This window comes from Cebus imitator, unplaced genomic scaffold (assembly GCF_001604975.1).
Source record: "Cebus imitator isolate Cc_AM_T3 unplaced genomic scaffold, Cebus_imitator-1.0 Scaffold465, whole genome shotgun sequence".
NCBI lineage: Eukaryota > Metazoa > Chordata > Mammalia > Primates > Cebidae > Cebus > Cebus imitator.
Window position 1 is genome coordinate 226454 of NW_016107780.1, and position 22784 is coordinate 249237.

Here is a 22784-nt window from a genome sequence, read left to right on the forward strand (position 1 = left end):
CATGCTGGGCTTAATACCTAGGTGGTGATGGGTTGATAGGTGCAGCAAACCACCATGACATACATTTACCTAGGTAACAAACCTGCACATCCTGGACATGTACTCCAGAACTTTTAAAAAAATTAAAATTAAAAAAGGAATTAAATTCATCATTGCACAGAAGTAAACATGTCTTTCAATTTTTGAAATTAAGTGATAGGCCTATGAAACACTAATTTATTGGCTAATAAACAACAATGCATTTCTATATTTTGTAATAAATCCTAAACTAACTTTTGCTACTACTGTTAATTGTTTTAATTAGAAAATATTGATGATTGCTTATTCTTTGCCAAATCCAATGATTGTTACTGTGGGAATATTAAAACAAATTATGAGCCCGGTCCTCAAAGAGATCACAAATTAATTAGTCAATAATATTGAATTTGAATTAATTTCAAAATACAATTTCTCTAGGTGATAACTTACATGGTACAGAGTATAGGTGCTTTAAAAATTTAAATACAAGACATCAGTGTTGGCTGTGGTAGCTCAGAAAGATTTCAACTTTTCTGTTTGTTTTAATCCAACCAAAAGTCTTCCTACCTGCTGATGCATCTGAATTCATACTGCAATCAGCCTTGAATGATCTCTGGTCTATAAAACCGGACACAGTTCAAGTGATAAGAACACAGAATACCTGGAGCTATATCTACACGATAACATTCATATCAACTAGAGGTAAACATGTGTTTAATTTTGTACTTCTGTAGGAAACAAATGTGTATCCTGTGCCACTCTAAAAGTACCATAGATGACAGAGAAAAAGATTTGCTTAATGTCAGGAGAAACAGAAATTAAATGGTTTTTTTTTTTCCTATGGTAATTTAAATTTTACTTGTATTTCAAGGAATGTAAAACTCCAGTGCATAAGAAATGTGCTATATGTACTACAAATGTACTTTCCATGTAATAGCTTACTTTATAAGTTAGTAAAAACTAGTGAAAATGTTCATTCTGGAAATAAAATTTAGGCAAATCAGTATCGTCCAGAAAATGCTCATCTGATCAAATCCTGCCTAATGAAAGGATTTTGTGGTCAAATTCACATGTGAGACATTGCATATCATGGCTCTTCCTTAAAGATTGGCAGAGCTCATTGCAATATTAAAACCCCTGATGAGTCCTGCAATATTTTTTTAAAAAAATCAATTCACCTGTGTTTAATACAAGCTTATTTTATCTCTCCATATTTTTTTTTTCAAGTAATAGCTATTAACCTCCTATTAATGTTTTACAGAAAACGCTTTTGGAAATATTGACATAGACATTCTGCCTTCAAGTCAGGCTTAACAACTAATTTGGCTATTTGGTATATTTAGCTCAGAAAGTAGGTCCCTGAATGTGCGTGTTTGTATGTGTGTGTGTTTACTTTTCTTGGGGCGATCATTTTTCAATTTATGTAAGGAAAATGTTACTTCAATGTTTATGTCTCATTTTATGAAATTGTTTATTTGATTTTTAGTAGAGAATAAAGAATTTGATGTTTTGAAATCAAATTCTTTGGACACTTTTTGAAAAAGTATCCAAAAATTAGATTGTCAAAATACTATATAAATAAACATATGAATATCCTTTTTGATATATTTTTATACATCAGAGAGAATTTTTAAGGCTTCAGCAGAGACCTTAAGAAATAGGGTACCAAATCATAACTGGGCAGATTTTAAGACTTTACCCAACAAAGAGTCATAAAGATCAGTGAGATTCCATTGGTAGAGCATCCTTTCAAAGATGCTCTAAAAAGTGGCATGGTGTGAACAAACCTCACAGGTCAGAGACTGTTTCCTGGAATTCAGCTTTGTGCCCTTTTCATGTCTACAGAAAACTGTGATATTCCAGCTGAGCATTTTTACTAAAATAATGATACTAGCACAAACTAAAAAAAAATCTATGGAGTATTGTACTGCTCATTGATCTTTATCTCATGGTCCTAATACATATGTCTGTTTATCTTATAGTACTTCCTTTTCAGCCATGGAAACAGCACCTTACGTATATAGCACTTTGTTTTGCTATTTCTGCTACGGATAAATCTCAAATTTAAGGATCTACATCTTCCCCATTCTTCCTTCTGTTGTGATAATGGACCACCAAATGAAACCAATTTGGCTAAATTGGAGTGCCTATTTAATATATATAATTATGTATAGTTATATATATATAGGCATTTTATTAGTTAACTGTCACAAATTCTGTTTGGTACTTAATTTCAGGAGACTTTGACCTGTTTGGTTATGAAGTCTTTGAAGGGAATAATGTTACACTGGATATTACAGAACAAACCAAAGGAAAACCCAGCTTGGAGACATTCACACTGAATTGGGATGGGATTTCTTCTAAGCCGCTCACTCCATGGTCATCAGAGGCTGAAGTAAGCTGTGAATGTTTCTACCATGCATTTTTCCTGCACCCTCTCACAGCATTCACAGGTCATTTGTAGACAGATGGGAAAGAGACATTATTTCCCAAAATCACTGCAAATTACTTATCATCTGATCAACTTACCACAATTTATGTATTGTTATATACTGTTATATAATGTGGACACTTTTATCTGAAAGGAGACTAAGAGACAACCTAGTGTAGCTACCCCTTTTTCCAAACAAGGCATCTCAAAGTTTCCAAAGCCTTGCCCTGCCTATGTGTGGAAGCTTCGAGTCCCTCTGCCTACACTGGCATTGTTCTTCACTCAAAACCCAATTTGTCATTCTGTAAAATCAGAAATTCCTTGAGAGATATAGTATAATACAAGCTTAAAATATTGGTTAGTTTAAATATCCTAATATTTTATTAAACGGAACACCATTTAAATGTCAACCTTTTATAAAGAACACTTTAAGGAGGAGTAATACATTCTTCTATTTGGTGTGATAGGTTGGAGGCTGCCCATAGTGAGGAGAGAAGGGAGGAAATATTCCAAAGACAAGAGAAGGAAAAGGGAGTTCTTAGGTCTGTGCCAACAGGGCCTAATGTATCTCCATAGGGGGCAGCTATTCAAAAAGAAAGAATGCTTGTGAGTTACTACATTTTGACAACTATTTGGACAATGAAATTAATATTTGTTTGAGGACTAAAGAGTATATATGGCTTCAAGCCCTTTGTTCTAAATAATAATTATTTCTGTTCTTTGCCAGAGAAACTGATATGGAAATTATAGGATACTTGTGAATACATACTAATTTTTGTATAATCTGCAATAATGTATTATTTTTGAAAAATTATAAATACAAGCTTACAGTATATGCATGTAAACTTTTTTTTTTTTTTTTTTTTTTTTTTTTTTTTTTTTTTTTTTTTTTTTTTTTTTTTTTTTTTTTTTTTTTTTTGAGGTGGAGTCTGGCTGTGTCACCAGGCTGGAGTGCAGTAGCATGATCTCAGCTCACTGCAACCTCCAACTCCTGGGTTTGAGTGATTCTCCTGCCTCAGTCTCCTGAGTAGCTGGGACTACAGGCATGCAACACTATGCCCAGCTAATTTCTGTATTTTTAGTAGAGATAGGGTTTCACCATGTTGGCCAGAATCCATTGACATATATAGTTTTTTTTTCAGTTAATTTTGAGTTAGTTGGAAAAATTATTTATTTGGAATCTATCTAATTGGGTACTAATTAATTTAGGTTTGCTTCATTGCTCTCTTTAAAAAGCTATTAAAGAAATGTCTGCCTTATATAATAACTATATATGCTAATATTAGCCAACTGTCTGTAGCTATTGTTATTCTAGAATAAAAGTCTTGAAAACTCATTGGCCACTAAAGTTATCACACTAACTTAAAATTATTTAAAAAATTAACTCATAATCATGACTAAAATATGGGAATTATGAAAATGTTCTATTAGAACCAATTAGTAGAATCAGTAGTAGTTATTACTAATTACTAATGTTCTAACTTTTCATGAAAAGAAGTTATTGATGTTTATATTGTTAATTTAGTTTCAGAGAGCAGTGGAAGAAATGGTTAGCACCAAGTGTCCACCACAAATCACAAATTTTGAAGAAGGATTTGTTGTGAAATACTTCAGAGACTATGAAACTGATTTTAATCTGGTATGAAATATTTAATGAACTGCAAAACTGACCAAATACAGTTTATATAATGGTTTGAAATTTTATTTCTCTTTTGAATTAGTATTAATAATTTTATCATTCACAGTCAAATTGCAAAAATGACTTTGTTATACATTTATTGGTAAGGCTTGATGATAGGTGGTATTGGTAGTGCCTTCTATAATCCATTTGTTAAAAATTTTTTTCAAGTAGGCTTCATCCCAGAGATGCAAGGCTGGTTCAACATACGCAAGTCTATAAACATAATTCACCATATAAACAGAACCAAAGACAAAAACCACATGATTATCTCAATTGATGCAGAGAAGGCCTTTGAAAAAATTCAACAGCCCTTTATGCTAAAAACCCTAAATAAGCTAGGTATCGATGGAACGTATCTCAAAATAATAAAAGCTATTTATGACAAACCAACAGCCAATATCATACTGAATGGGCAAAAACTGGAAGCATTCCCCTTGAAATGTGGCACCAGACAAGGATGCCCTCTCTCATCACTCCTATTCAATATAGTATTAGAAGTTCTAGCCAGAGCAATCAGGCAAGAAAAAGAAATAAAGGGTATTCAAATAGGAAAGGAGGAAGTCAAATTGTCTCTATTTGCAGACGACATGATTGTATATCTAGAAGACCCCATCGTCTCATCCTAAAATCTTAAGCTGATAAGCAATTTCAGCAAAGTCTCAAGAAAAAAATCAATGTGCAAAAAACACATGCATTCCTATACACCAATAACAGACTTAAAGAGAGCCAAATCAAGAATGAACTGCCATTCACAATTGCCACAAAGAGAATAAAATACCTAGGAATACAACTAACAAGGAACGTAAAGGACCTCTTCAAGGAGAACTACAAGCCACTGCTCAACAAAATCAGAGAGGACACAAACAGATGGAGAAACATTCCATGTTCATGGTTAGGAAGAATCAATATCATGAAAATGGCCATACTGCCCAAAGTAATTTACAGATTCAATGCTATCCCCATCAAGCTACCACCAATGACCTTCTTCACAGAACTGGAAAAAAACACCTTAAACTTCATATGGAACCAAAAGAGAGCTCACATAGCCAAGTCAATTCTAAGCAAAAAGAAAAAAGCGGGAGGCATCACACTACTGGACTTCAAACTAAACTACAAGGCTATAGTAATCAAAACAGCATGGTACTGGTACCAAAACAGAGATATAGACCAACGGAACAGAACAGAGGTCTCGGAGGCAACACAACATATCTACAACCATCTGATCTTTGACAAACCAGACAAAAACAGCAATGGGGAAAGGATCCCCTGTTTAATAAATGGTGTTGGGAAGACTGGCTAGCCATGTGCAGAAAGCAGAAACTGGACCCCTTCCTGACACCTTACACTAAAATTAACTCCAGATGGATTAAAGACTTAAGACCTAACACCATAAAAACCCTAGAAGAAAATCTAGGCAAAACCATTCAGGACATAGGTGTAGGCAAGGACTTCATGACCAAAACACCAAAAGCATTGGCAACAAAAGCCAAAATAGACAAATGGGACCTAATCAAACTCCACAGCTTCTGTACAGCAAAAGAAACAGTCATTAGAGTGAAACGACAACGAACAGAATGGGAAAAAATTTTTACAGTTTACCCATCTGACAAAGGGCTGATATCCAGAATTTACAAAGAACTAAAACAGATTTACAAGAAAAAAACAAACAAGCCCATTCAAAAGTGGGCAAAGGATATGAACAGACACTTTACAAAAGAAGACATACATGAGGCCAACAAACATATGAAAAAATGCTCATCATCACTGGTCATTAGAGAAATGCAAATCAAAACTACATTGAGATACCATTTCACGCCAGTTAGAATGGCAATCATTAAAAAATCTAGAGACAACAGATGCTGGAGAGGATGTGGAGAAATAGGAACACTTTTACACTGTTGGTGGGAGTGAAAATTAGTTTAACCATTGTGGAAGACAGTGTGGCAATTCCTCAAGGACCTAGAAATAGAAATTCCATTTGACCCAGCAATCCCATTACTGGGTATATATCCAAAGGATTATAAATTGTTCTACTATAAGGACACGTGCACACGAATGTTCATTGCAGCATTGTTTACAATAGCAAAGACCTGGAACCAACCCAAATGCCCATGGATGATAGACTGGACAGGGAAAATGTGGCACATATACACCATGGAATATTATGCAGCCATCAAAAACGATGAGTTTGTGTCCTTTGTAGGGACATGGATGAACCTGGAAACCATCATTGTCAGCAAACTGACAGAAGAGCAGAAGATCAAACACCGCATGTTCTCACTCATAGGCAGGTGTTGAACAATGAGAACACATGGACACAGGGAGGGGAGCACTACACACTGGGTCTGTTGGGGGGTAATAGGGGAGGGACGGTGGGGAGTGGGGAGTTATGGAGAGATAGCAAGGGGAGAGATGCCAGGTGTAGGTGATGGGGAGGAAGGCAGCAAATCACACTGCCATGTGTGTACCTATGCAACAATCTTGCATGTTATTCACATGTACCCCAAAACCTAAAATGCAATAAAATAAATTTTAAAAACGTTTTTTTACTACACATTAATTTTCTTGCTAGAAAGCAGAAAAGCTGAGCAAAGTTAAGATTTGCAGTGTTTTTGTTTATTTTGTGTATTAAGCCATTATTGCATTGCTATAAAGAAATGCCTAAGACTGGGTAATTTAGAAAGAAAAGAGGTTTAATTGGCTCACAGTTCTGTAGGCTGTACAGGAAGCATGATGTTGGTATGTGTTCGGCTTCTGGGAAGGCCTTGGGAAACTTTCAATCATGGTGGAAGGCAAAGAGGGAACAGGCACATCATTTGCCTTGGTCAAGAGCAAGAGAAGAGAGTGGGGTGGTGCCACATACTTTTAAACAACCAGACCTTGTGAAAATTCACTTACTATCATGAGAATAGCACTGACAGGATGGTGCTAAACCATTCATGAGAAATCCACACCCATGATCAAATCACCTCCTGCCAGGCCCCACCTTGAATTTCGGGGATTATGGTTCAACATGCAATTTGGTGGGGACACAGATCCAAATTATGTCATTTTGTTTCTGTTTTCTTAACATGGATGCACAGTATATCCTTTCTCCTAATTGGCTTCAGAGAATGTGGGGCATTATATATATTTATGTATTATGTAGTTCTATGTAATTGCTTGTCTTGCTTTTTGACATAACACTGTGGTTAATTAGTACATGGCCCAGTCATTATTTCTTTCTTAATGAGATATTTTAAAAATATACAGTAAAGGAAGAAAATTGAATACTTACTCTCTAATTCTCATTTTCAAGACTTCAGCAAGCCAGATATATGCTATTTCCAAGTAAAAACTGTAAGAATAAAAAAAATACATAGTTATTTAATTCAGATCAACACCCTAGGTATAAATATAAATCCTTAGAAAATATCTCTCAGGATACTTTTCAAGAGCAGATTAGTGAGGAAAAAAATCTTTCCATTTAATGGATGACCTTTTCAGCTTCATTAAATAAATATATGTGTTTTTATGTTCTATTCTGAATGTAGTACTAGCAGCCATGAGGATGGCACATGTAATTTACCTCCTGCTTTCTTCCTACTTCATCTCTCATCACTACCTTCACATGCATTTCCATGCCGCACCTAACCTTACAGTTTGCATTTCTAGCACCATGCTCTCTCATACCTCTGGTTCTTTTGTGCGTATTTTGACCTCTCTCTGAAGCCCCTACTTTCTTTTTACCATTTGCACCGTGCATTTGACACCTTTTTTCCATTCCAGCCACTCCCATTTATCTTTAAAAACTTAACTCATTTGTCACTTCCCCTGAGCCATCTTTCTTGATGCTTTTATGTGAGTTAGATGCCTCCTGTGAGCCTAAGTATGATAATCATTGGCTTCTTTGTCTTAGATGGGTGGCCTCTATCTACAGGGATAGGATTCTTCACCACTTGAATCCTCAAGATTAAACAGCAAACATACAAACAAACAGAAACCTGACACACAGTAAACACTGCATAAACACTCATGGAAAGAATGAATAAATATCCATACAAAGCTCATAATGTAAGGAGAAAAACAACTTGGAAACTAGTCAAATACTGGTATAAGGAATTATATAATTATGGATCCGAATGAGAGCTTTAGATTTCAGACAAGGAAGAAAACATCTCAAGTTAAAGTAATCGGGGAAACAGTGGCATCTGGATTGAACCTTGAATGGTTTGGGTGCATATGTTGGAGGAAAAGCAGAACAATAAATCATGTTTTCATTTGAAATATTATTGTTTCGGTAGGAACGTATTAACAGAGGGCAGAAGACAGCTGAAACTGATGCTTACTGTGGTCGTTACTCCCTGAAAAACCCAGCTGTTCTTTTTGACTCAGCAGATGTTAAACCAAACAGACTACCATATGGAGACATTTTATTGTTTCCTTATAATCAGGTAAGCTCAATGAAATGATATGCTAATTGAATCTGGACAATACCTTGGTAACAAAATTTCATGAAATTTTAAGACGGAAAAATGCTTGCCATGTGAATAGTATGCCATATTGTAACAGGCACTACAGTGTGAATTCTGGGTGCTTGTGGTTTCCTCTTCTGAAGATTCTTAAAATTATATATATATATATGTATATATAAACACACACATATGTATGTATATAGCACCATGTATCATGTATTATATCTCTCTTTTAATTTCAGAAAAAAATATTTGCACCCAAGGTTTAAATACTAAAATAATTAAAAATATATAAGCTCTTTCATTTTTCTTCATTAATTAGGAAGAAACAAAAATTGATAGCCATCATAGGATGATCTTGGGTATCCAGTCAGGGAGAAGTGAAACAATATTTTGAGCAAAGGAGATGGCAGTTTTACTAAGGGTATTTAAGACTGTTAATCATAAATTCACCCTTTCTCCTATTTTAAAATTCTTAAATTGTGGCACATATACTAAAGTTCAAATTTCTTAATATATATGGCATGCCGAAGTACTTGGGGGACCATTAAAATTGGTATTTAATTACTATTTTACAGTGACACTCATTCTCTATCTCTAAATGTTCAATGATATTTACATCCCATTTAATCTGCCTGAATGTTTACCTCTCTTCTTTTCTATGTGCACTGGACTTTTTACTGAATAGCTTAGAGTTAGTACATAACTCCTCTCCACAGGGAGTGAATTGTTTCCAGTTTTAAAGGAAACTATACCTAAAAAAAAAAAAAACATAGAGAATTAATCATTAATTGTAAGGTCACTTCAGCATCACTTTGTCTATAAATTTTTTCCCAGTTCTTCTTCTGCAGCTAACTGGCTGAAATTAATCATTTCTTTCTCTGTGTTCTGGTAAATTTTATGTGGAAAATGCTCAATAAATATTTATTTAATTTGAATTTATCTGAATTGTTACAAAACAATGTAATGGTAATATATTGTTACCAATGTTTTTTGTATTTTTATATAGTTATGTTTAGCATACAAAGGATTCCTGGCAAATTATATTGGTCTAAAATTCCAGTACCAAGACAGTAGTAGCAAGATTATTAGAAGCACTGATGTACAATTCACATATAACTTTGCTTATGGAAACAAGTAAGTTACCTATGAATTTGAAAACTTAAGTTATACCACAGTAGATAAACTACAAAGGTAAGACAAATCCATTTCTTGGGGTTTTATGTTTTTGTTTTGATCTGTTTGAGGAGATGGGGCAAATCATACACATAATGGATTTAACTGTAGTTTTCATATCCTATGCATATACATCCAACAGAAATAGTCGTGTTATAAAGAAATATATAGATCATGAAAATAAATTGTCATAATCACCCATAACCATAAAAAGACAAAACAATGGTACACGTTAGAATTTAAATTATATTTTACTAAATTTAATAATATTCCTAGTTACTGCTAGAAGGTAGAAGGAGACAGGCTTATCAAAGTATTGTCATTATACTTTGATCACTAGAAAAAAAAAAGTGAGTAAAGATATTTTGAAATAATGCTTGCTGTGCCAAAAGTTAGACACATAGAAATGCAAATAGAGAAACATGAAGAAATTAAATGAACCTAGAAAAAGCTATTTAGTGACTACAACTGTCATGCCCTTAAGCACAATTTAGTTCTATATACTTATTTTTATGGTTTTATTAATTTTTATATCTTCTGGAATGTATGTTTATACACAGTATATGCAAAAATTTCATTTATAATGCAAATAATAGTGAAGACATACACAGAGACATACACTTTTCTATTTTATAAAGTACTCCCCATAAATTGTTATTTATTAAAGTATGATTTATATAAAGTAAAATTCACTCTTTTTAAGTGCACAGTTTAGTGAGTTTTAACACATGTATACAGTCATGTAACCATCACTCCACTAAAGACATAGAACATTTCCTTTCTACAATTTTAGAAGTTTTTCTTTCATATAAAATTTTTCTCATAAAAATAACCATGATATGATTTCCATACCTTGAAAAGATTTCTCTTTTTTTGCTTTTTTCTGTTATAGCTACATCACAATCTTTATTTTACATAGGTCTAAACAGTTTACATGCTACTTTAATACATGTCACGTAAGTTTCCATCATTTTATAAGTTATGGAGAGCACTATTCTATTATAATAAGATATGGAGAGCACTATTTTCTTCTCATGATAGAAGACGACTCTGTGACTCAGAACTGCCACGTGTGGAACAAGTATGAGACAGAACCAGTGTCTCCTCTTGACACCCAGACAGAGAGTGAGAAAAGGATCCAAAGTTGGAAATAAAACTAAATGTTGACCATAAACAAAACAAAAACAAGAAATAAAAACAGGCAAGATGTTAATGGAGAGGAGAGTAGTAAGATGGGAAAAAAGGTTAGTCTTGATGGAGGAAGAAATCTCTTGATGCAGAAGCTGCTGTTCAAATCTGCAATTTCAGTTGTCCTGTTTTCTACATCATCCCAACGCTATTTAGTTTTGAGAAAGGGTCTGTTTCTGTCACCCAGGCTGGAGTGCTTTGGGACCATCACAGCTCACTACAGCCTACCTTCTGGGCTCAAGTGATTCTCCCATTCCAACCTCCCTCCCAAGTAGCTGGGACTACAGTTGTGCACCACCCCACCCAGCTGATTTTTTGTTTTTGTAGAGATTGGGTCTTGCCATGTTGCCACAGCTGGTCTTGAACTCGTAGGCTAAAGCGATTCCCCCACCTAGACCTCCCAACATGCTGGGATTGCAGGCATGAGCCACCATGCCTGGCCCCCAACATTATTTTCAAAATGCATCAGCCAGTTCCCAATTCATAACTTTAGAAATTCATATACTCTAAAAATTGTTGACATATGTTGGACTGGAAGGGAAACCTTGTTTGCTAATGGTTTTAAACGCTATTTTGGAGGACAAGAAGTATGCAATGGGAGACAGCCATGGTGAAGGCCTGGAGGTGCTCCAGCAAAGCTAGGTCCCCAAGCTCTATCAGGAGGAAATCAGTTGTGTTCATGGGGACAGTGGCAGGAACAGTGACAAAAGATGGGACTAGGCAAACGGGTGGTACCATATCAGAGCTATCCTTCCTGTGGAACTGGAATGACCTTATGTTAAAAAAAATGAGGGGACTGGGCAACATGGCAAAACCCCATATCTACAAAAAATACAAAAATCAGCTGGGCATGGTAGTGCACATCTGTAGTCCCAACTACTCAGGAGGCTGAAATGGAGGATTGCTTGAATCTGGGAGGTCCAGACTGCAGTGAGCCAAGATTGTGCTGCTGCACTCCAGCCTGGGTGACAGAATGAGATCTTGTCTCAAATAAAGGTGTGTGTGTGTGTGTAGAGGAAGTCATAATCTTTCATTTTCAATATAAAACATCAACATCATATTTGAAGTATACATCTCTGGCATCATATCCTGAGCATATGGACCTAATTCCCTTCAGATACTCTGATCAATCAATGGATAAAGTGAAGGCAACTGTGGACCAAGTTCACATACAGGTGTCAGAATCTCTTTAGCCATGAGAAAGGAATCCACAGTCCAACAGATAATTTGTTGGAAGGAAAATCTTTAATAAGGGCATTAATCTTTTCAAAGAATTCTTCAGGAAACACAAAAGTCCTGCTTCAGATATCCCTTAAGTTCTTGAAATAAGCACCAAAAAGATAATGATGGATGTTTTGTCCCAAGTTTGAGATCTCCACATGTTTCCACAGAATGTAGAGAAAGAAAAATTCTTGTTACACAAAGACTAAATTCATTAGACACTGAAGTTTGGTAGAAGCTGAAGTGGACTTCAAAGAAGAGAAAGAGAATGATGCCTGAGCTCTATATATGCTGTGGATGGTGTTTGCACAGAATCATATGATTTTGATAATAATTAACAACATTAATTTTAACAATATTCTTCTAATTCATGAGCACTGGGTATATTTCCATTTATTTGTGTTGAGAGAGATATATTAGTATTGAAAAAGATGTTGAGTTCCCCAAGGCACAAATATATGCCTTTGAGATCATGACACAGTTGAGTCTGCTGTATAAAATGGGACTGAAGCTAGCTCCTGGAATGAATGAAATGAGTGGGAAGAATTCTGCCATTCCACAGAGGAATTACTGACTCAGAAGAGGACATCCTTTGTTGGCAGTCACGTAGGCAGATGCAATGTCAGGAGTCAAGCCAGCCTGCCCCTGTTAGGTGGCAAGGAGCATGAACAGTCCGTCGGCAGAATGGTTACATACCACTGCTTCATGCCCAGTTTGCTTCATATCATGGATAATCCCATAGTCCATCATTATAAATCAGAAATCCTTCTTGAAGGGACATCTGAAGGTACATTTTGCTACAACAAGAAGGAGTCTTTGAATTGAACAGTGAAATCACAATTTTACTTTTGAGGCCCATCACCCTTACATTATGCCCTCCTCCACTGCTACAGAATTTTGAAACATTTATGGATCGTCATTCTTCATCAGTCAAGTCATCACTTACCATATTATTAAATAGGCCTCTCTTATTAGCCTATAATTTGGGATGGCTGAAGGGCGATGGGGATCATAAATGGGTACAAAAAATAGCTAGAAAGAATGAATAAGACCTAGTATTTGATAGCACAACAGGGTGGCTAAAGTCAATAATAACTTAATAGTACATTTAAAAATAACTAAAAGTATAATTTGATTGTTTATAACACAAAGGATAAAGGCTTGAGGGGATAGATATCCCATTTTACATGATGTGATTATTATGCATTGCATGGCTGTATCAAAACATCTCATGTACCCCACAAATACATATACCTACTATGTACCCACAAAAAAGAAAACTAAATTTTTTTAAAAAATTAAAAAATTTATCTGCTGTGCAGTAATTTTAAGATGCATTACATTTGATAATATTCATGGATTTTCTTTACCTTTAATGTTACAAGACCTTTAAGCAAGAATATCATGATTGTTAAAAATAACAGCGTTCCCTTAATAAAACGATTACCAGTCAAGACAAAATAAATTTATCTGCTTCTAACAGGTATTTCTAGACCTCCTTTAATATAGGTCAGACAGTCCACCTAGATGAAGTAGAAGTATTAGTATTTGTTTTCAGTACAGTGTTAGTGTTAAAAGTGCCATTTCCCACCCCCCAAAATGGTTCTACAACTTTCCAAAAAGTGGTTTATATTTGTAAATCAAGTTTAAAAATCTTAAAACAGCCTGCCTTTCTTTTCAAAAAATGGAATTATCTCATCACAAAGGCACAGTGTGCAGTTCAGTTTTGCTCTCATTTGCAGTCTCCTTTTCCCTTATAAAGGGTCCTGTTCAACATGCCAAATTTTCTAAGTTGTGGTTTTTAAAATTTTAGAATCGTGTAATTCGTTGTACAATTCTACATTGAGGCCCTAAGTACTTTTTAAAATTTAAAGTGCACTTTAGCTTAATGACATTTGCATACAATTTTCTGAAACTGATATGTGTAGTCTAGTCTTTAATGAATGAGAGGTGGATCCCATGATGAGTTTATGAACCATGAAGAAAATGAGACCATAAGGTGCCCAAACAAACTAGTCAGTTAATAACTACAGTGGTAGCTGATGAAAGATTATTGTTAAACTATACTTAATTATTTGGATGGCAGTATTTATATCTGTTACAAACTCATAGCTTTAATGCTTAATTGTAATTTATGGGATTCAAATACAGTTAACATTTAATAGAAAATCTTAATCTAAGTTATACATTTAAAAGGTATCATGCAACCATTTATATCTACAAATAATACCCTTCTAGCACTTAGAACAATGGACAATTCTACTCCAGGGAACTTTCCTGGAAGTGTTATCAAGTTCGTTTTGCTTCTTAGCAGTGGACTGAATTTACTGTTCTATGCCTAGTATTGTTCACTAAAATTGATGACTTCATTCTTGGGTCTTGTTTTGATAATGTGCTCTACACCAATGTGTGTGCTTCTTTTTGTCCTTACTTGTTGTTATACAATGTTATTTTACATTCCTGTGGCTCCTGCCAAGGCTTCGAATAAAAGAAAGTCTAATTTGTATACAATGCTAAATCTTTTACTGCCAAGTTTCTGCCTGCTGTGCCTTGTTATGGCCGCTTTTTGGTGCTAATAAAGCTCCCTTGTGGTCTTGTGGGAAAAAAATATTTTTCTCTATAAAATTGTAATGCTTTTAAAAGTATGTTTGCTTAAACATTATCACTGATCTATACAAAAAATTAATCAACTGTATTTCAGCTGGACTTACACTTGCATAGACCTTCTGGATCTCATAAGAACAAAATACACTGGGACAAATATTTGTCTTCAAAGGATTAGTTTACAGAAAGCATCAGAATCACAGTCCTTCTATGTGGATGTAGTGTACATTGGACACACATCTACAATCTCAACATTGGATGGTATGTTGTATCATTTTATCTCTACTGTAATCTAAATATGGTAAAATCTTACCATGGAAATTATTTTTATATTCTGTAGTATGGGTAGAAACATTAATCTCTAAATATTAATGTCATTTTTTATCTCAATAATATAATTTTATTTTTTAATGAATAGGGCAAGGTGATTATTCTAAGGATAAATGAATCCTTAATGTAAACTTTCTTACAATATCATGAATTTGCTTCATAGTCCAGGATTTTGTTTATGGATCAATATACTATGGCAAACGTTTTCATTTTGCTTTGTTTTATTTTTGAGAAACCAACTACCATGAGAGATCTATTCCCAAAATGCAACTATTGACAGTGACATCTGTCTACTAAGATTGACTTGAAACTTTTCATAGACTTGAGAGTGATAATAAATAATACAACAAATGAAATCTTCATTTCAGTAGTGTTAGTATTGTGTTTCTAGTCATGTTAATAGACATGACATTTATGAGATATAATAATAAAAATTAAACTCTACAATCCTAACTCCAAATAGTCACTTTAAAAGTGGCTTTTCCCATTTTTGAGAGCAACATTAGAATCCTTTTCTTTGGAACTGCTTTCAAGTGCAAGGTAGTGAGTTATTTTTTCTGACACAAGAACAGAAAACCAAACACTGCATGTTCTCACTTAGTGGGTGTTGAACAGCGAGAACACAGGGACACAGGGAGGGGAACATCACACATCAGGGTCTGTTGGGGGGTGGGGCCTAGGGGAGGAATAGCATTAGGAGAAATACCTAATGTAGATTACAGGGTGATGGATGCAGCAAACCACCATGGCACGTGTATACCTATGAAACAAACCTGCACGTTCTGCACATGTACCCCAGAACTTAAAGTATAACAAAAAATATAAATGTTACTACTTTATTGTCACTCCTTTTGAATCTGCTGTCACCAGACCTACATTATAATTGGTGGAACACATAGATAGATGGATTGTGCTGGGATAAATGTTGTCATTCATTAAACAATATTCACTTAGCACCTACTATGTGTCAGGCATTGTGTCACGTACTAAGGAAAGAGCAATGAAGAAGCCAATCTTTGTCCTGCCCTCATGAAGCACACATCCTAGTGTGCACCACATTTCGGGGACCTCGAACACATTTCGGGGACCTCGAACAGAACAGAGCTAACTGGCCCACAGAAGGCTAGAGGAAGCCCAGATTGGTGTCTTTTAAATATTTGATTTTTACTTGATAGGGTTTATATTTCAAAAGACATAAAGCTTTTTCATATAAAAGTGAAAGTTTAGCAAGTTTCGCAGACCACTTGCCTTCAGGTCTTCTTTCTAATACTTGATTTTAAATATTTTATTCCATGACAATGTTGATATTATTTGATGATTTTCTTTTTAGCAACAGAAGCAATGCAATTTTATCTCCCATCTATTAGGTTGACTTCTAAATTACTTTTACACCAACCTAATATTTTTGTTTATTTATATTCTTTAGAAATGCCCAAGAGAAGACTTCCTGCATTAGCAAATAAAGGAATATTTTTAGAGCACTTTCAGGTGAATTGGACCAAAATAAATGGACCAACCATGACACACCAATATTTTGTTACCATGACTTCATATAATTGCAGTTACAATATACCCATGATGGCTGTGAGTTTTGGGCAGGTAAGCCTAGAATTTTGCACTAATTTGGATGTAGTGAATTTTCTTTTTATTTTTTTTTTAAATAGCCAACATACAGATAGAATATCTTTAACAGAAAAATATAACTAACTATACCAAGATTATATGATTTGGAGCATTAAATTGGCTTTAAGTGTTAAAAAAATTCTTCAAGAAATATGTCTATGGGAAGGAAAGCAGGGAAAAATACCCTTAAAAAACAAGACAGATATAGAGTTTTTTCTGTGGGCTTAAAAGAAAAAGTTATGGACTCTTCCAATAAAGATCCTTAAACAGAAATTATTGAAAGAAAAGTTGAGATTCTGTTATGCTTTTAAATTGTTTCTGTTATAAACACCATTTATTTTTGCTTGTATGAAAATTTATACAAGGGAAGAAAGCAGTGTTTTTTCATAATTCTAAAAGGATCTAAACAATTTTTGTACAGTTATGATAATACTAGTATTAAATATTATAAATATGAAAAATTTAAAAATTAAATTTCTATAAAAATATTCAATGAGTTAATATAATTTCCTGCCACAAACAAAAAACAAGTATAATAAGCTCAAGATTAAAGGTTAAATAATCATTAATCATTGTAATTAGATTAGAGCCTCACAGAAAACTTTTTGCAAAGTAAACAATTTTATGATTAAAATTACTGAAAAACTATAAAAACTCCAAAAAAATTGCCTTTATCTCACCCTGGGCCAATATTTTAATCTCTTAAAAATTAACATTTCACGAATGCTTTCCGGTCTTTTAACTCTATTAGAAAATGTAACAACTAACACAGGGCTTTGTATTCTCAAAACATCTGTGTCAAAATTCTCCCATTTTTCAAGATTCCTCAATAAACTAATAGATAATTGTAACCTCTATCTTTAGTTATTTATCAAAGGTTACATTCAAGAATACGGGACTTAGATTTTTGTGACCTTTTAAAAAAAATTCAAGTGACAAATACATGTAATGCACATATGTTAAATGCATAGATCAATAAATTGTTTTAAGAACTTTCACTTTGAAATAATTGTAGACTCACATGCAGTTGTAAGAAATAACACAGAACTATTTTTGTATCCTTCATGCATTTTCCTCCAATGATAATTTTTTTGTATAACATAGCATTATATCATAACCAGGAAATTGTCATGATAAAGCCCACTGACCTTATTCAGATTTTTCCAGGATTGTGTGTGTGTGTGTGTGTGTGTGTGTGTGTGTGTGTGTGTGTGGTTCTTGTACAATTTTATCACAGGTGTAGCTTCATCTGACCATGACCAGAACAGTTCTATTACGAGCATCTCTTGTGCTACCTTTTTGTAGCCATGCTGTCACAGTCACCTGCCTCTTTCCCTTCCTCCTGCACTCACTTATATGTGGCAACCACTAATTCATTCTCTCAATAATTTTGTCATTTCAATAATGCTACAAAAATGGAATCAGATGTTATATAATGATACAAATACATAGCTTTTGGAGACTGGCTTTTTTCACACAGTATAATTCCCTTGAGATTCATTTAAGTTGTATTGATCAATTTGTTCATTTTGATTGCTAAGTATATTTAATGTTATGGATGTACCAGTTTGTTTACTCACCTGTTGAACAGTTGAGTTGTTTCTTGGTTTTAGCTATTTTGAATTAAACTGCTATGAACATTCATCTGTAGGCTTTAGCATGACATAAGTTTCCATTTTTTCTGGCTTGAATTCCCAACAGTGGAATTACCGGGTTGTATGGTAAGAATATGTATAGTTTTTAAAGAAACTACCATACTTTTTCCAAAGTGGTTGTACCATTTTAGATTCCCACCAGCAGTGTACAATCCAGTTTCTATACAGTCTTGCCAGTGTTTGGTGATGTCCCTATTTTTAATTTTAGGCATTCTGGTAGGGTGTGTAGCGATGGCTCGTTTTCCTTTTAATTGATGTTTCCTAATAGCTAATGATGTTGAACATCTTTTTATGAACTTATTTGCCACCTACATATCTTCTACTGTGAAATGTCTAATAAAAGTCTTTTGTCAGATACGTGGTTTGCAAATATTTTCTCCGAGACTGTACCTCGCCTTTTCATCTTCTTAAGTTCTTTGACAGAACAAAGTTTTAAAAATTTTATAAAACCCAATTTATCATTTTTTTCTTTTATGAATGGTGCGTTTGGTTTCAAGTCTAAGAACTTACTTAGCTCTAGGTCCTGATGATTTTTCATTTTTTCTAAAAACCCTATACATTTACATTTTATATTTAAGGCTGGGATCTATTTTGAGTTAATTTTTATATAAGATGTGATTTTTGGTTGAGGTTCATTTGTTTGCCTATGCCTCCAATTGTTTCAGCACCATTTATTGAAAGGCTATCTTTCTTCCATTTAATGACACTTGAACCTTTGTCAAAAATCATATTTGTGTGGGCATATTTCTGAGTTTTCTATTCTTCCCATTGGTCTGTCCCTCCACCAATACCACACCTTCTTGATTATTGCATCTGTATAGTTAGGCTTAACATTGAGCAGAATGATTCTTCTCACTTTAGTTTTTTTGTGCATTGTTTTAGCTATTCTACGTCCTGTGCCTTCCCAAATAAATATTAAAATAAGATTCCTTATGCCTACAAAAAAACCTTGCTGATATTTTGACAAGAATTACATTAAATCTATAGACTGTTTTGAAGAGAATTCACACCATTATTATATTGAGTCTTCCAAACTATGAACACAATATGTCTCTCCATTTATTTATCTTCTTTGTGCTGTGCTTTATGAGCATATTTAGATCTTCGTTCATTACATTTATCAGAATTTCGCAATTTTCAGATCAGGTCTATTACATGTTTTGTGAGATTTATGTATGTGTTTCATTTTCTTTGAGCAGTTGTACATGGTCTTGTGTTTTAAATTTTGAAATGTAATTTATTTTTGTGTGTTTATCTTGTATCTTATAAACTTGCTGAATTCAACATTTTACAAAGTAGATATACTCATGTAATCACTACCCAGATCAAGACAATCATTAGCTCCCCAAGCACCTTCCTTGAACCTATCTCCTTTCTTGAACTCACTCCTTATTCCAATAACCACTATTTTGACATCACTACCATTAATTATTTTTTATTGCTCTTAAACTTCATATCAGTAGAATCATATAGTGTGTACTCCTTGGATCTAGCTTCTTTCATTCAATTTTGTGAGATTCACATTGCATATACTGTAGTTTCATTCTTTTTCATTGCCGTGTATTTTTTCATAGTGTAAATATACCATAATGTATCCATTCTATTGAACAACTTTTGCATTATTTCCAGCTTGGGACTATTACGAATATAGCTGCTATGAACATTCTTGCTTATGTCTTTTGGCACTGTTTATTCATTTCTGAGGGCTAGAAGTCTTATCATTTTAAATTTTATAGTGGTAACAGATAACTACAAGGGATCAGAAACAGGAGAATATAATTTTCATTATTAGGATGGCAGTCTATGAATTTCTATAACATGTGCTGCTTCTGTCAATTGATTAGCAATGAACATTAAAGAAGTATTTTTTTTTTAGCCTGGATCAGACACTGTATTGATCATATACTTTCTTAAATTGTTGGTTAAGTTTTCAAGACTCCATGTAGCAGTTTTTGAAAAATTGTTTTAGTTTTTAAATAGCCAAGACCACATCTCATGCTTCTTTGCCTCTCTGCAGTGATTAGCACTGTACCTTGAACAGAGTGCCTGCTCAATAAATATTTGTTCCTTGAGTGATGGAGGGTGTATTCTGAATTAATGAGGTATTACTGCAGTTCCAGTTGATTGCTACACAGATTACTGAGTTGACTTTGGCCTCATTATTGCAGTTATATAGGTATGGCTTGTGTTGATTTATGTGACACTCCTTAATGTTCTGAAGAATCTTGAATACATGAGGCTCATTTATGTCATGTCACAGGATTGTACCATGATGAAATAGAAATCATGTAAGCCATTGTTAAGTTTAATCATTTTCTCAATATTTATTTTTGGAAATTAGATAATCACACATGAGACAGAGAATAAGATTGTCTACAGAGGAAATAATTGGCCAGGCGAGTCAAAAATTCATATTCAAAGAATTCAAGCTGCATCTCCACCTCTAAGTGGAAGCTTTGACATTCAAGCTTATGGACGTATTCTCAAAGGTATATGAAAAAAGTTTAAAATATTGGTGTATACATACATGTATAATGTTATAAAGTATTAAATATTATTTTACTTGAGAATTACTACTTATTCATACATGCAAATATATTATTTATTTGATATATAAATAATATGTGATATATTAAAGTCACACATGCATCTATGTTAATACATGCCATATTAGGGTCAATTAATAGCCAATCATAATGTTGTTTCAAATTCTTCTTTTTAATAAATTAGGAAAAAAATTCACCTATCCAAAGCTATTTATTTTTATTCTTTTGGCTTAAAAATATTATTTTTAAAAGTCTACAAAATTTATAACAATTTTTATAGCCACCTTTTAAAGTCAGTTGAAATTATGACTTTCATAAGTCAAAACTTTCTATAGTATCTACATTTTTAAAAATAAGCATTCATTACTTACTGTGGTAGCCACAAACAATAATAATACTATTAAAATATTACAAAAATTGAGAATTGGAATATGATTTTAAAAGGTATCTATAATTTAATTATCTGAATCTGTGCTGTCCAGTATGACATCCATGAGTCATATGTGGCTACTAAGCACTTAAAATGTGACTAGTGCCACATGTCAAAATATAACATTTGAATATATGGGATTATATGCCATTTATTATTAAAATATCTTACCTAGTTTTGTTTTCCTTCTAAAATATAGCTACCAGAAAACATACAATTATATATGTGGTTCACACAATTTATCAGTTGGACAGTGCTAATCTAGACAACCATAATAAACATTTTGCTGTATTCCTTTCTAGTAGTACTTCTCTTACATTTTATGCATTTGAGAGTATGTCAGTAATTTGAAGCTATTCAGGGCAAATGGCATTTTTAGGTATTCTTCACTGCTTTATCCACTATACCTGTTATATTCCCAAATGTTTGTTTCTCTTTTATATTCATGACTTACAGGTTATCAGTATCTTCAAAGACATACACATTAAGTCGATTAATTTAATTAAAATAGACTTTTAAAATGAAAGTATTTTTATATTAAAAGATTATTTTAACACTCAGTATACTCTTTGACACTAAAACTATTTTATTTTTAATATCAAAATGAATTGATGTGAAAACATCAACTGATATTTGTTATTTGTGAACTGATATTAAAAATATTTGATCCAAGGCCACAGTTTGAGGTACATTACTCATATAATATTTAAAAATAATTATTTATTATTATTTTGAAATTGATAGATAAAATTGTATTTTTTTTCCAGTAAATATCTAAATTCTTGGCATAGTAGAATGCAAATTTTATTTTTACTACATTGGAGGGGGACATAGAGTTTACAAGTGATAATACATAGAACACATTTCATGTACTTTTTTTTTTTGAACTTAACATATTTTATTTTTGTTATTCTTAATTGATCTAACAGATAACAATGTATTTAAAAGAATAAGAGAAACAATATATTGGGCGATTGAGCTTATGAACAAGTGAAAAGAATTATAGCAATATTATATAGCATAGGAGGGAGAAATTAGGAGCACTTTGTTATAAGGTACTTGTGTTAGAGGCATTCGAATCAAAGTGATTCCATCTTGAGTGAGGGCTAGGAAAGTGACGCTGGGACTTGCTGGGCTGCATCCCCAGAAAGTTAGGTATTCCTAGCCTCTAGATGTTATGGTTAAGGGAACAGGGAACAAATTAATAATGTTTACTAAACAGACCCAGACTTGGGAGTGTCCAGATACCCTGATATCTTGAGAACAAAGGCATTTCTAATTTTGCTTTAAAGATAATAGTATTGATTCTTGCAAAATATAGTAACTAAGAAAATTAATCCTTTCTCACAAACCAGTGTAGCAGAGTACATTTCCCCATGATCTTTTTAAATCCTATATGCACAAGCATTGTACCTAAGATGTTCATG

The 22784-nt window shown here is 33.5% G+C and overlaps 1 protein-coding gene across 1 annotated transcript in view; it reads left to right on the forward strand.

The window, feature by feature from the left end:
- Window positions 1–22784, forward strand: part of PKHD1L1 (PKHD1 like 1) — a 157156-nt gene that overhangs the window by 37774 nt on the left and 96598 nt on the right. The window contains exons 17-24 of the mRNA XM_017512233.2: window positions 577–720; window positions 2256–2413; window positions 3975–4088; window positions 8414–8563; window positions 9594–9721; window positions 14871–15034; window positions 16530–16702; window positions 20723–20870. Of these exons, the coding sequence (XP_017367722.1) occupies window positions 577–720; window positions 2256–2413; window positions 3975–4088; window positions 8414–8563; window positions 9594–9721; window positions 14871–15034; window positions 16530–16702; window positions 20723–20870 (1179 nt within the window). The remainder of the gene's footprint in view (window positions 1–576; window positions 721–2255; window positions 2414–3974; window positions 4089–8413; window positions 8564–9593; window positions 9722–14870; window positions 15035–16529; window positions 16703–20722; window positions 20871–22784) is intronic.